Consider the following 12,578-nt stretch of genomic DNA (forward strand, 5'->3'; position numbering starts at 1 on the left):
GATACATGTATTTTGACCTTTGTTGCCATGATGCCACGTCTCTCTTGGAAATGAGATTTTCAATCTGCCAGGTGTTGTAATCTGCCCCTGGAGGGATCAGAGTAACATGGCCTTCATTATGACAAGGGCTTGTGGAGATCTTCAGTCTGCCCATACTCTGAACCTTTGAAACCGCGCCTTGTGGATGACTTGGACACTAAATTTGGTCTTCACGGCTACACTCTGCACTTTGTCGTGCACAATACCGGCACCCAGATCATGTCATGACATGTCCTGCGGCACAATTTAGCAATCACTTGCACAGCTGTAGGTCATCAGCAGGACCAACGTGTCCCAGCACAGATGGATGTCTGGAGGCATCCAGCTGCTTTGGAAGAGCAAGGAGCTGGAGGGCTCAGTGAAGAACTGCTGCATCATGACGTTGACCCTGTTGGATGAGTTCCAGAAACCCTTCTGGTACGTCAGTACCCCGTCACCATCTCCATGGGGAGGATGTCACAGTTGTTCAAATACAGCAGCACCGACTTCCTGATGCCTGATACCGTAGCTCTGAGGAGTGGATGAAGGTGAAGCTGGTCTGGCTAAAGGAAAAGCAGCCTCACACTCTACGTCTCCATCATCAACATCAAAGAGCCGGTCAGCCCCGAGAATAGAAGCTGAACTTGTCTAGTTTCATGTGTTTGACAAAGTTCTATTGCTATCAATTAAAAGATGAAACATTGAATTTTAATTTGAGAGAAGAGATTCTGGTATTAGTTATATTTATTCAGACTGTGCGAGTGCTTTTGTTCTGATCTTTGGTTTGAACACACAGTCACATGGCAGTATGTCCTGTAAAATAAACTGTTTACTGCTTGTTTATTAAATAAGAGCCTTGAAGTAACTGTTGTTGTGATGTTGCACTATATAAAACTGAATTGAATAAAAAAAATGCTAAAATAAAATGAGAAATACTGTTTCTGATTTCTAACAAACTTTTACAAACTGTTTCACATATTGTTTAAATGTGTGTTAATATTTAATTTCAACTGTCACTCAAGAACTGGTTCGGATCTAGACTCAGTTTCATTTTTTGTTTTTTCATTCCAGTGTCTGAGCTGAGGGTTGTTCTGCTGGGGGGCAGCTGGAGTGAGAGGAATTCAGTGGGAGATTTCATAGTTGGACGGATGGCTTTCAACAAGGCACCTAACTCCTTTGTGAAAATCAGTGGACCTTTGGAAGAACAACAAATAGTTGTTATCAATACTCCGGATTTTCTCTTTGACAAGATGAACGAAATTGCAGAGTTTTTAAATAACTGTGTGGAATATTTTGCTCCTGGACCTCATGTGTTCCTGCTGGTTCTACAGCCAGAAGAGTTCAGCGAGGAACACAAACTAAGGCTCTGCAGGATCCTTAAACTCTACAATTATCGATCATTTGATCACTCGATGATATTGATTTCAACACCTAGAAAGAGGAACTCAGGCTGCACAGAGCAATATATGCAACACCCACAATTAAAAGATATGATTAAAAAAATGTAGATACAGATACCTGAGGAGGAGTGACATTGAACTTCCAGAGCTGTTATATCGCTTGGGTCAAATTGTGAAGGAGAACAATGGAGAACATGTTAGCTATGAACCATTTGAGGATACCTCACAGACTTTACCAGCAGATGTTCAAAGCCCCAAACAAAAGAGTACACTGACTTCTATTACAGATCGTGTTACAGCCATGGGTAAGTGAATAAACTATTCTGATCTTCACAATAATATGCATACAAATCCTTCTTTTGAGATAGATCAATAATCTGCATTTTACGTCATGTTTTCACAGGACTACACAAACACGTGTCACTTGAATGCTCATCTTCTGAGAAAAGTACTCTGTCTCGAAGTAAGTAAATCATCTTAGAGCTAAGTATATAGGTGCAAACAGTACTTGGTGACTTCTCCAGGATTAACTTAAACAATCCCAAAAAAGTGGTTACAAAACAATTGTTCATATAAACCATTAGTGCTAGAAATTGCCTGGTTACAGAGATGACTGAATATATCTTAAAGATACTTTTCATAAAAAGACTTATGAAGATATCACAAAAAAGTCTAATAAATTCAGCATTAATTATTTTTGTGATATGTTTTTTCTGTTTTATCACAGTGTCTGACATTAGGATTTTGTTGCTGGGGAAAAGTGAGGACAAGAAGACAAAACTTTGTAACTTAATCACCGGGCACAAAGATTTTACATGGCACAAAGATTTTTTATCAAAATATATACCCTTTTGTGGAGAGTGGAGAGAAAAAAAATTGACTGTTGTGCAAACTCCAGACTTGTTCAGTCTCTCTGTAGAGCACATACAAAGAGAGATGAAGGTCTGCGTGAGTCTCTGTCCTCCTGGACCAAATGTTCTGCTGCTGTTAGTGAAGTCTTCTGAATTCACTGAGGAGAACAGAAAAACTCTGAAGTTCATCCTGAGTTTGTTAGGTGAAAATGCCTTTAAACACTCCATGGTCATCATCACACACAAAGAGGAGAGAAAGAACAACTCTGTGCAAAAACTTATCAGAGATTGCAAACAAAATCAGCACACAGTCAGTCATGATAGAAAAGATTCTTCAAAACATGATCGAGAAGAGTTGATAAAAAAAATGGAAAAGATAGTGAATGACAACAGGCGAGGATTTCTCACATTAAACGAAGAGGATGATGTTGTGACAGTACTTGACAAACCTCTCCTGAACTTAGTGCTGTGCAGTAGAAAAGGAGCTGGAAAGACATCAGCAGTTAATGCTATTCTAGGACAAAGAAAGTTTGGTCCACCTGACAACTCATCAGAGTGTGTTAAACATCAGGGAGAGGTGTGTGGGCGTTGGGTTTCCCTGGTAGAGCTGCCTGCCTTGTATGGAAAACCTCTGGACACAGTGATGGAGGAATCACTCAAGTGTATCTCCCTCTGTGATCCTGAGGGTGTCCATGCCTTTATCCTGGTCCTACCTGTGGCTCCCCTCACTGATGAAGACAAACAAGAGTTAGAGACCATAGAGAACACATTGAGCTCTCAAGTCAATGATTTCACCATGATTCTGTTCACTGTGGACTCTGATCCTACAGATTCAGCTGTTGTTGATTTTCTAAATGAAAACAAGAATATCAAGGAGCTCTGTAAGAGATTTGGAGGGAGATCTGTCGTTCTCAACATTAAAGACAAAGAACAAATCCCAGAACTGCTGAAGAATGTAGAAATAATTAAAGGCAAAAAACCAAGATGCTTCACAAAAGACATGTTCACCAAAGCTCAGATAAAGAAGGTTATTAAGCTTACAGATGAACTGCAGCAATTGAAGCAAGGTACTAAGATGGTACATGAAGATGAAAATGAGAGCAGAGAGCCTCTCAGGATGGTGCTGATTGGGAAAACTGGCAGTGGAAAAAGTGCTACTGGAAACACCATTCTGGGTAACGAAGACTTTGAGTCGACTACGAGTTCAAGGTCAGTAACAAAGTTCTGTCAGAAAGCAAAAGGAGTGGTTGATGGACGTCCTGTTGTTGTTGTCGACACCCCTGGTCTGTTTGACACAAGTCTGACCAATGATTATGTTCAACAAGAACTCATTAGATGCATCAGCTTGTTGGCTCCTGGACCTCATGTGATTTTACTGGTGCTGCAAATCGGTCGGTTTACACAAGAGGAAAAAAAGGCTGTGGATATGATCAAGACGTGTTTTGGAAAAAAATCAGGAGATTTCATCATCATTTTATTCACCAGAGGAGATGATCTTAAAAAAAGAACAATTGAAACTTACATAGAAAAAAGTGATGATGTTTTACATAAACTGATATGTGATTGTGGAAGGCGGTATCATGTCTTTAATAACAACAATCAGACAGATCGCACACAAGTCAGAGAGCTGCTGACAAAGGCTGATAACATGGTTAAGGAGAATGGAGGCAGCTGCTACACCAGCCAGATGTTCCAAGAGGCAGAGGCAGCAATACAGAAGGAAGTGGAGAAGATCCTGAAGGAGAAGGAAGAAGAGATGAAGAGGAAGGAGCACGAACTTCAGAGAAAGCATAAGGAAGAAATGGAAAACATTAGAATACGAATAGAAAGGGAGAGAGAGAAAGTTGAACAGGAGAGAAAGAAACAACTTGAAGAAATGGAGGAAAAAATTGAAAAGGAACGTAAGCAGAGAAGGAAAGAAGAAGAAATGAGAGAAGAAGAAGATAGGAAAAGAAGAAAAGAAGAAGAATGCAAACAGCAAGAGTGGGAACAAAAACTTAAAGGAGAGCTGGAGCAGAACAGAGAAGACATGAGAAAGCGACAAGAGGCCTGGGACAAGGAAAGAAAGGAAGGGTGGGAGAAACGACATCGACAAGATGAAGAGAGACGTATAGAGGAGCAAGAAAGGTTTAAAAAACTCCAAGAAAACTACCAACGGGAAAGAGAAATGTATGAAACCAGAAGAAAAGAAGAAGATCGAAATAGAAGAGAACAGGAGGAAAATGAGAGAGAAAAATTAGAAGCAGATTATAAGAAAAAAATTGAAGAAATGAAGAAGAAATATGAAGAGGAGGCGAGAAAACAAGCTGAAGAATTCAATGAGTTCAGACAGAAATACATCAAAGACTTTACAGCTTTAGTAGAAAAACACATGGAGGAAATACAAGAACTAAAGTTAAAACATGAGAGAAAAATGCAACAGAGTGAAGGAAGCTACAACAAAGAGTTTGAACTGTTACAAAATCTCTCAAGCCACAAAGAAAAACATCTGAAAGGTGAGATAGATGAGCTGAAGAAGAAGCATGAACAAGAGATATATGAACTGAAACAGAAGTACAGCAACAAATGTTTGATCCTCTAAGTCAGCTCCTGTTCAAAATGATGTGACCTTAACAGCTATTCAAATCAATGCTGTCTGCAGCTTGTTTCTGCAGTCAGTTCAGCAGCTGAGTGAGCAGCAGTATTTAGCTGCTGTAATATTTTAGTCTGGTGCTACAGTCTTATAATGTTTGAAACTATAATTTTTTATTGGTTGTATCAATGCTTCTTGGCACTAAACCTTATACTGGTGAAAACCCTGTTCACTTCCCCTTAAATCTTGTCATCTTGGAAGATCAAATTTGGTCCCAGACTGTGGGGGCGATGGATTCCCACTGGTTGCAGAATCTCACCTTGATCCATCTCAGCATTGAGATTGCTTCCAATGATAGCAAGCCTTATTTTTCCACTGAGGTAGGTGCTACCCTAATCCATCACATTCCCTGCACTGAAAGCTGCTGAAATGTAGCCCCATTTTAAAGTAAATGAACAGGTTATCCAACCTTAGATTTATTGCCATAGCATTGTTATAACAAAGATATAATTGACAGAATATAAATTTCCCTACTTTTAATATTAAATTTAGTTATCTTGGAATTGTAAATATGTGTTAGTAAATAAAGCAGGATTACTACAAATTAATTACTTTCATCCATCCAATCCAGCTTCTCAGCAATTAATGCTGTTCCATTTATTTGCAGTGACAAGCTAACAGTGCTATAAAGTTCCTATTAGTGTGCCTTTAACCTAAATACTTTTATTACACGGGAGATAGTTTTATGATATTTTCTGTTCAGCAAAATAGCTCCTTTTCATATTGTTTTAGGAAATTACTTTTTTAACAAAGTAGTCTATAATTGATGATAAGCTTAGTTGGAAGCCTCATATAAACCATGTGAAAACAATTTTTTCAAAAAATGTTGCTATTCTTTACAAAACAAAGGATGTCCTGAACAAGAATAATAAGCATGTGCTTCAGCCAATACTTGTTTGATTAGCCTTATCTCGTTCTTTCTTGCTTTGTGGTAGACCTTTATTCTGTATTCATTGAGAGATTTGACTGCTAATCAAATAAATAAATGAAAATGTTTACTAAAAGGACACCAGTGAATGAAAAAGATCTGTTTCTAAAAATTCCTACAATAGAGCATTTGAACAATTCACAGACTTCAACATTAAACAAAGTTTCAATATGTTTATACAGATACTGTCATTATACCCTCTCTAAAATGTCAAAAATATGTATTTCCTTTTTTGTTAATATTATTAAAGCTAGCTGTTTAGGAACATTTCTTTTTTTAAGTTTTTTAAAAATCTAAATATCTCAAATGTAGACATATTTTCACTGTGGACTGTAAGTAAAATAAAAACCAAAACAATTGTATTACAACAGATTGATTTTCTGCTGCTCTCTACAACGAGTTGTAATGGTGCTGGCTATTTCATTAGGTACACTTTGCTAGTACCTTTTTGGACCTCCTTTTGTCTTCAGAACTACCTTAAGTCTTTCTGGCACAGATTCAACAAGGTTCTGGAAACATTGGAGAGAAGTTTCCATCTACACTGACATGATTGCATCTCACAGTTGCTACAGATTTGTTGGTCGCACGTCATCAACGAGCGAAAATACAGCTTTTTGTCCATGTTAATTCAGACTCTTGCATTTATAGACTATACAAATTATGACGTTACCTTTTAAAACTGTTACATTTTTTTCTGTATTTGTTTTTATTTTTGTTTTCCATTTCATGTCACTTTGAAGGTGAACGATGTTATGGTATAAGCCCTTTGTTTTCATCTGTATTTTACTATAACTGTAGAAACAGAATGCATTTCCATTAACAGTCACAATAGCATGCAAAATTTAAAATTTCTCTTTGATGATGGAAATTTTAAACACAGTTTGTGTTTGTGATATTTTTATATGTACTTGCAGTGAATGTATTTGTTGCACACAACATTTCTATTTTTTGAGTATGCAGAAGTTACAGAAGTTCATTATAAATTCCGTTAATGACTCAATTCTAAAATAAATCACTATTTGTTTGTATAAATTGTATGTGATATATTTATTATATTAAGTGCTATAGAGATATTTTCCCAACTAATCTGGAAATGTTATGACTCTTATTATGGAAGCAAGATTTACTATAAATAAAAGCTTCTTTTTTTTTAAAAACAGTAGATACCTTAAAATGCACATTTTACATATGCACTGTTACGGCCCCCTCTGCTAGGGGACAGGAGGGGAGTAACATAAGCCCTCATATGAAAACTGAGTAAAGTAAAAGGTTTCATTGCAAACTTTAAACAGAAAACTGACAGGGCTGTTCAACAGACCACTGGGCAACCAGTTAACACATAAAAAAGCAATAACTATGAGCAGAAAACTGTGCCATCAGAAACTGAATTTGAATAAGTTAAACTTGAATTTGAATTGCTCGGATTGAATCTGAATTGTAACTTGAATAAATGCTTTTACTGAAACTGAATATGAATTAGCCTAATTTGAAATAGAATTTTATATTTTGAAAATGAATTAATTTGCTTTGAAACCATATTTTATCCCTTAAAAATTTAGCTTTTGAATAATTTCAGATTCACTTCTCACCATTCAGTTTCAGTTCCAAAATTCAGTTTTTTGGGACTTACATCCAGTTCCAGTTCAAGAGTAATCGAGCTCAGATTAATAGAGCTACGTTTTACTAGCGGACCGAAAGTGTTACCGACGGGAATCTACAGCGTCTTGAGCTGAATTAAGGCTTCAGAAGTCATTCGTCATGTCGAATGACCAGCGGATAAACTCTCAGGTTGGTAATAAATGTATCACATGTATAAGAACAAGCGTCATGTTAACAAATAGGGCTTTGGAGCGTGATGTCACGGGGGGTGGGCGTGGAAAGGATTTTGGCCCGATCCGCCATTTTGGGGGTCTAGCGCAAGTGAAAAGGGAGCGAAGTCACACACACCAGCCATGGTTCGTATTTGCTGTGTGGTCGGCTGCAATGTTCGATCACACGACCGGCAAGAGAATAAGGTTGAAAATGGTTTATCTTTTCATTCTTTCCCAACCTGGAAGCAACATGAGGCAGCTCGTGTATCGATGTTACCAAACGAAGGCGTCTAGCCTGGATAGCAGCTGTGAGACGAGCTGACGTGCAGTTCTCTTCCATCTCCAAATATCTGTTGGTGCTCCGGACATTTTCATTCCGGTAAGTGCTAAATATGTTCATATCACTCTTTATAGCCTATTAGTTTTATTTTCTATGTGCTCTGAGCTCATAGCAATTTAGAACAAACATCCTACTGAGTGATTTTGCAGAACTACCCTCTATTTATAGAGTTGCTAATTATTTGGCATTATTGCAGCAAACCAGCCCATGAAATGGATGAAACATCATGACTGGGTTCCAGTGCTACACAAGGGACCAGCTTCAAACATACCACCATGCCAATCAGATTACTTCTTCCATGTGAGGGTGAAGAGGTGACCCTCCTGGATAAGATGGTGAAGGTTTGCTGCGTTTTGGTGAACAGTGTGATAATAAAACCAGGGAAAAATGAAACCTGCTCCTGTTAAATATTCTTAAGTATTGTGCTGTTAAAATTGCTGTATTTTTTCAAAAGATACAGTAAATAATGTTAGTAGTGGGTGATGTCATGTAAACACTCATGATTTTGTGTAAACATTTTGTCATTTGTAAACTATAAATGACATGGATTCTACATTGTAACTGATGTGATGTTCTATAAGGTGGTTTCAATAAAAAAAAGGCAAAAATTAGTTTGTTTCTTTATTCAACTTTTGAACAGTGGTACTCAGTCAGTACATATTCAGTAAATGCAAATTATTTACATGGCAGTGCACTACAGGCATAAATCTAGACCCCTAGATAAAACATTATGGGTCATTCCGACAACCCACAGCTTTACTGTGTTCCAGCAAAGTATCCAATAGCAGTGACAACTCCTCCAAAGTAGCAGGTGGGATTTTTCTGTTTTGAGGACCCCTCCTTTTCCCTGTCACTACAGATGGTCTGTTTATGTTTTGATCAAGAGCCTTTTTTTGGGCAGCTGAAGAGGAGAAGTCTATCTTATGGCCAACCTCTGGCTGTATCTTGGTCATATTACCCAGCAAAACCCAGTATGCAGGTTCATCTGTAACAGTCCTTGTGCCACGGATCAACACTGTTGCTTCTACATTAAACAGAAGAGCAGCGACATGGCTGCAGGTCTCTGCGACTCCGGCCATACAGGTGCAGTGGGCGGCTTCAACCTTCCCTGTGATGCTCACAGTGACCCATGGCTGCAATGCTGGTTCATTCAGTCTTTGAGAGTGCAGTACCTGAAACACACACATACAAAGTTCATTTAAAGACAAGAACTAATGAGCCAAGGCCGACGTAAATGTGTTTTATCAACTGTATCATAAATGTAACAAAGTGTTTAGAAAGTTAGCACATACATGTAATTTTTCATTTTTTTATGTATCTGTCACGGTTCTGGGTCCGTTGGACCCAGTATTTTGAGTTTATTATGTTTTGGTTTATTTCTGCTTCATGGATTGTTTTCTTCTCGTAGTGATGATGATGATTATTATTTCTTGTTTCTGTTTATCCGTGCTTAAGGATTTGTTCTCAGTTATATCTCACGTTTAGTTTAGTTCAGATTCCATGTGTCATTCTGTCTGTCTCTCAGTGTAAAGTCTGCATGCTTGTTTTGTAATTCATGTTTCCTGTTTTATTGTGAAAGTCTTTGTCTTATGTTAGTGTGTGCAGCTTAGCTCCCCCGTCTCGTTAGCCCTGATCTCTCCCAGCTGTGTCTCCCTCCTGTTGCCGATTCCCCCGTTACTACCCTGTGTATATAAGCCCTGTGTTTTCCCATGCTCAGTGTCGCGTCGTACCCTCAGAATTATGCCTGTGTGTCCTTGGTCTCAGTGTTCCATCCTCACTCCATGTTTGTTTTTCTGCCAGCAATAAAGCTGAGGTTTTTTGAGTTTCAATTCTGTGTTCGAGTCCTGCATTTGGATCCTCATCTCTGCCTGCCCGCACACAGAGCCCTGACAGTATCCATCTATAGAATGCTGCATGTTGTATTCTAAAACTGCCTGTTCTCTGTCAGAAACCCGCCTGCAGAAAATGAACCTAAAGTATGTAATGCAAGGATGTCATCACTTTCAAGATGGAGAAAGCATAAAGTGACAATTATAAATCACTTAATATGATAAGGAGATTCTGCAGGTCATTAATCAATGTATTTGAGTGACACAGGATACAAACATGGAAGCAAGATGTATAATTAGGATTATTTATAATAGATATGAATAAATTAGTGCAATGATAAATATTACCATTCTGTAGAATATTCTTATATTTCACTTTTACTTGTTCCCATGTTCTAGTGGGTCCTGTTGTGGCTCTAATGTGAAAGAGGATATAATGTAATGTAATATAATATAATAAATTTACCCTACCGCCTACTGGTGTTGGCCAGAGGGGCCGATGGCGCGATATGGCAGCCTTGCTTCTGTCAGTCTGCCCCAGTGCAGCTGTGGCTACAACTGTAGCTGCCGCCACCAGTGTGTGAATGTGAGAGTGAATGAATAGTGGCATTGTAAAGCCCTTTGGGTGCCTTGAAAAGCGCTATACAAATCCAATCCATTATTATTACTATTATTAAATTACTTACGAGTTTAATTTGTCAGCAACTTTCTGCCAGCCCTCTCTCCTTGCTTTTGCAGCCTTTGCAGTGTTCCCTTGCGTTTTAATTAAACTATGAAACTCCTGAAATCCCTCAATCAAGAGTTCTTGCTCTGCTGCCAAAAAATACTGAGCGCGCCCCTTCGACATTTTCGCCGACCAATCAGAGGGTTGCCAATCAATGTTTCTACTATCGATACGTAGCCCCTTTTAAGCCACCCAGTGATCTCACATTACTTCATCCAGCTGTACTAATCGTCAACAACAGGTGTGTTCGGAGAACCGGAATAGCGAGCTCAAAGTTGGCGCGATGATTTGATCTTGGTTGTGTCATTTGATCTTGGATGTAGTAAGCGAGGTACGAAGAACGGACCCCAGAACAGAATTTGAATCAAAACAATGGAATTTGAATGAAAACAACGGAATTAGAATGTACAGAACAGACTTTGAATGAAAACAATGGAATTAGAATGTACAGGGCCCTGTTTCAGGAAGCCGGTTTAGTGCAAACTCTGAGTAAGTATACCCTGAGTTAACGAAAACTCTGGGTTTTCTGTTTCACAAAGCGAGTTTAGATTAATTCTGAGTGAGTTACTATGACGACACACTCCGTGAAGCTAACCTGCCCCCTAGCAGGTTTACTTCAACTAACCCTGACGTTCTCCGCCTCTTTGTCGGAAACCTGACTGTAGGAAGTGTCAGACATGGAGTGCTCCTTCCTTGAAGAGCCAGTAGATGTTGAAGCCCAAATTCTCCGCAGAGCTCTCCGCTGGGAGAGTGATTAGAGCGCGTTCGGACATTTTATCATTTCCTGATGATTTCCTGTGTGAACGTTACCGTTTTTCAGCACAATCTATAATTCATTTGAATAACATCCTCAGGCACACATGGCTGAGGATAGGTTAATTGGATAATCCAAATTGCCACTAGGTGTGAATGTGCGAGTGAATGTGAGTATGAATGGTTGTCTGTCCTTGTGTGTTAGCCCTGCGAGAGACTGGCGACCTGTCCAGGGTCGCCCTATGACAGCTGGGATAGGCTCCAGCGACCCTGAAAAGGATAAGCGGTAGCGAATGGATGGATGGATGGATGGATGGATAACATCCTCAGGCCTAATATTGCTCATGTGACACATCGCGGACATCCTCTCAAATCTGTACATATTATTTGTATTGCACTTCGGTTTTTTGCAAACGGGAGCTTTCTGTATAATATTGGTGATGCTGAGCACGTTTCCAAGGCTACCGTGTGTCGGGCAGTCAGGAATGTTACAGTTGCACTGAAACGTCTCCTGCACTCGTTTGTGGTGTTCCCCGGTCATAGACCCACAAGATTTATCAAAGAGGGATTCCACAAAATTGCAGGTATCAGGATGAACGAAACTTAATTCATGATGTGGTGATATTTGAACTACTACTTAAATTTTACATTTATTCTCACGGTTCCCAGGCGTGATTGGCTGTATAGATGGCACTCACATTCCAATCATTGCTCCTTCAGTAAATGAAGGAGACTATGTGAACAGGAAGTCTTTCCACAGCATTAATGATTTACATAGGACAAACAGACCAAGCACTATGGCTCATAATACAATTACACCTTACCTGTTTGGACTATATTTTTATATTTCATTTTTACTTGCTGCCAGGAACGTTTGGGGCCTGTTGGGTTGCACCTGCGCTCAAATCACATCACAAAATAAAATGTATAAATTAAAAAATAAAATAAAATATAATAACGTGTTAAATGGGTGGAAATCCCTAGATCAATGTTTAAATTAACACTCACGCATTGACTCTGTCGGCTATGTTTTGCCATGCATGCTCCCTTTCTTTTGCAGCTGAGGCTGCGTTACTTTTTTTCCGCAAAATTTGCATGTTATCGGCATATGCTGCCATCAGAATTTCGGCCTCAAGCGCTGTAAGATACATTGACCGCGCCTTCTTTCCCTCCGTCTCCATGGTGACTCGCTTAATCTGTGCTCCACTAATCAGGGCTTTATGTATCCTCGTGCGCGCGTTTAACTTGGGGTTAAAGCAACTCCGCGTTGATTGAACTAATTGTTATCAGCC

At 39.1% G+C, this 12,578-nt stretch overlaps 1 protein-coding gene and 1 pseudogene across 1 annotated transcript; both read left to right on the top strand.

The window, feature by feature from the left end:
- The first annotated feature begins 346 nt into the window (after positions 1-346).
- Positions 347-1,731, top strand: LOC145423429 (GTPase IMAP family member 2-like; annotated as a pseudogene).
- Positions 1,732-1,883: 152 nt separating this feature from the next.
- Positions 1,884-6,861, top strand: LOC113018049 (GTPase IMAP family member 8-like). The gene has a single exon (XM_080296306.1). It carries the CDS (start codon positions 2,028-2,030, stop codon positions 4,848-4,850), a length of 2,823 nt encoding a protein of 940 aa, XP_080152432.1. The 5' UTR covers positions 1,884-2,027; the 3' UTR covers positions 4,851-6,861.
- The last annotated feature ends 5,717 nt before the right edge of the window (positions 6,862-12,578 follow it).

Source organism: Astatotilapia calliptera, chromosome 22, assembly GCF_964374335.1.
Source record: "Astatotilapia calliptera chromosome 22, fAstCal68.1, whole genome shotgun sequence".
In the NCBI taxonomy this organism is placed as follows: Eukaryota; Metazoa; Chordata; class Actinopteri; order Cichliformes; family Cichlidae; genus Astatotilapia; species Astatotilapia calliptera.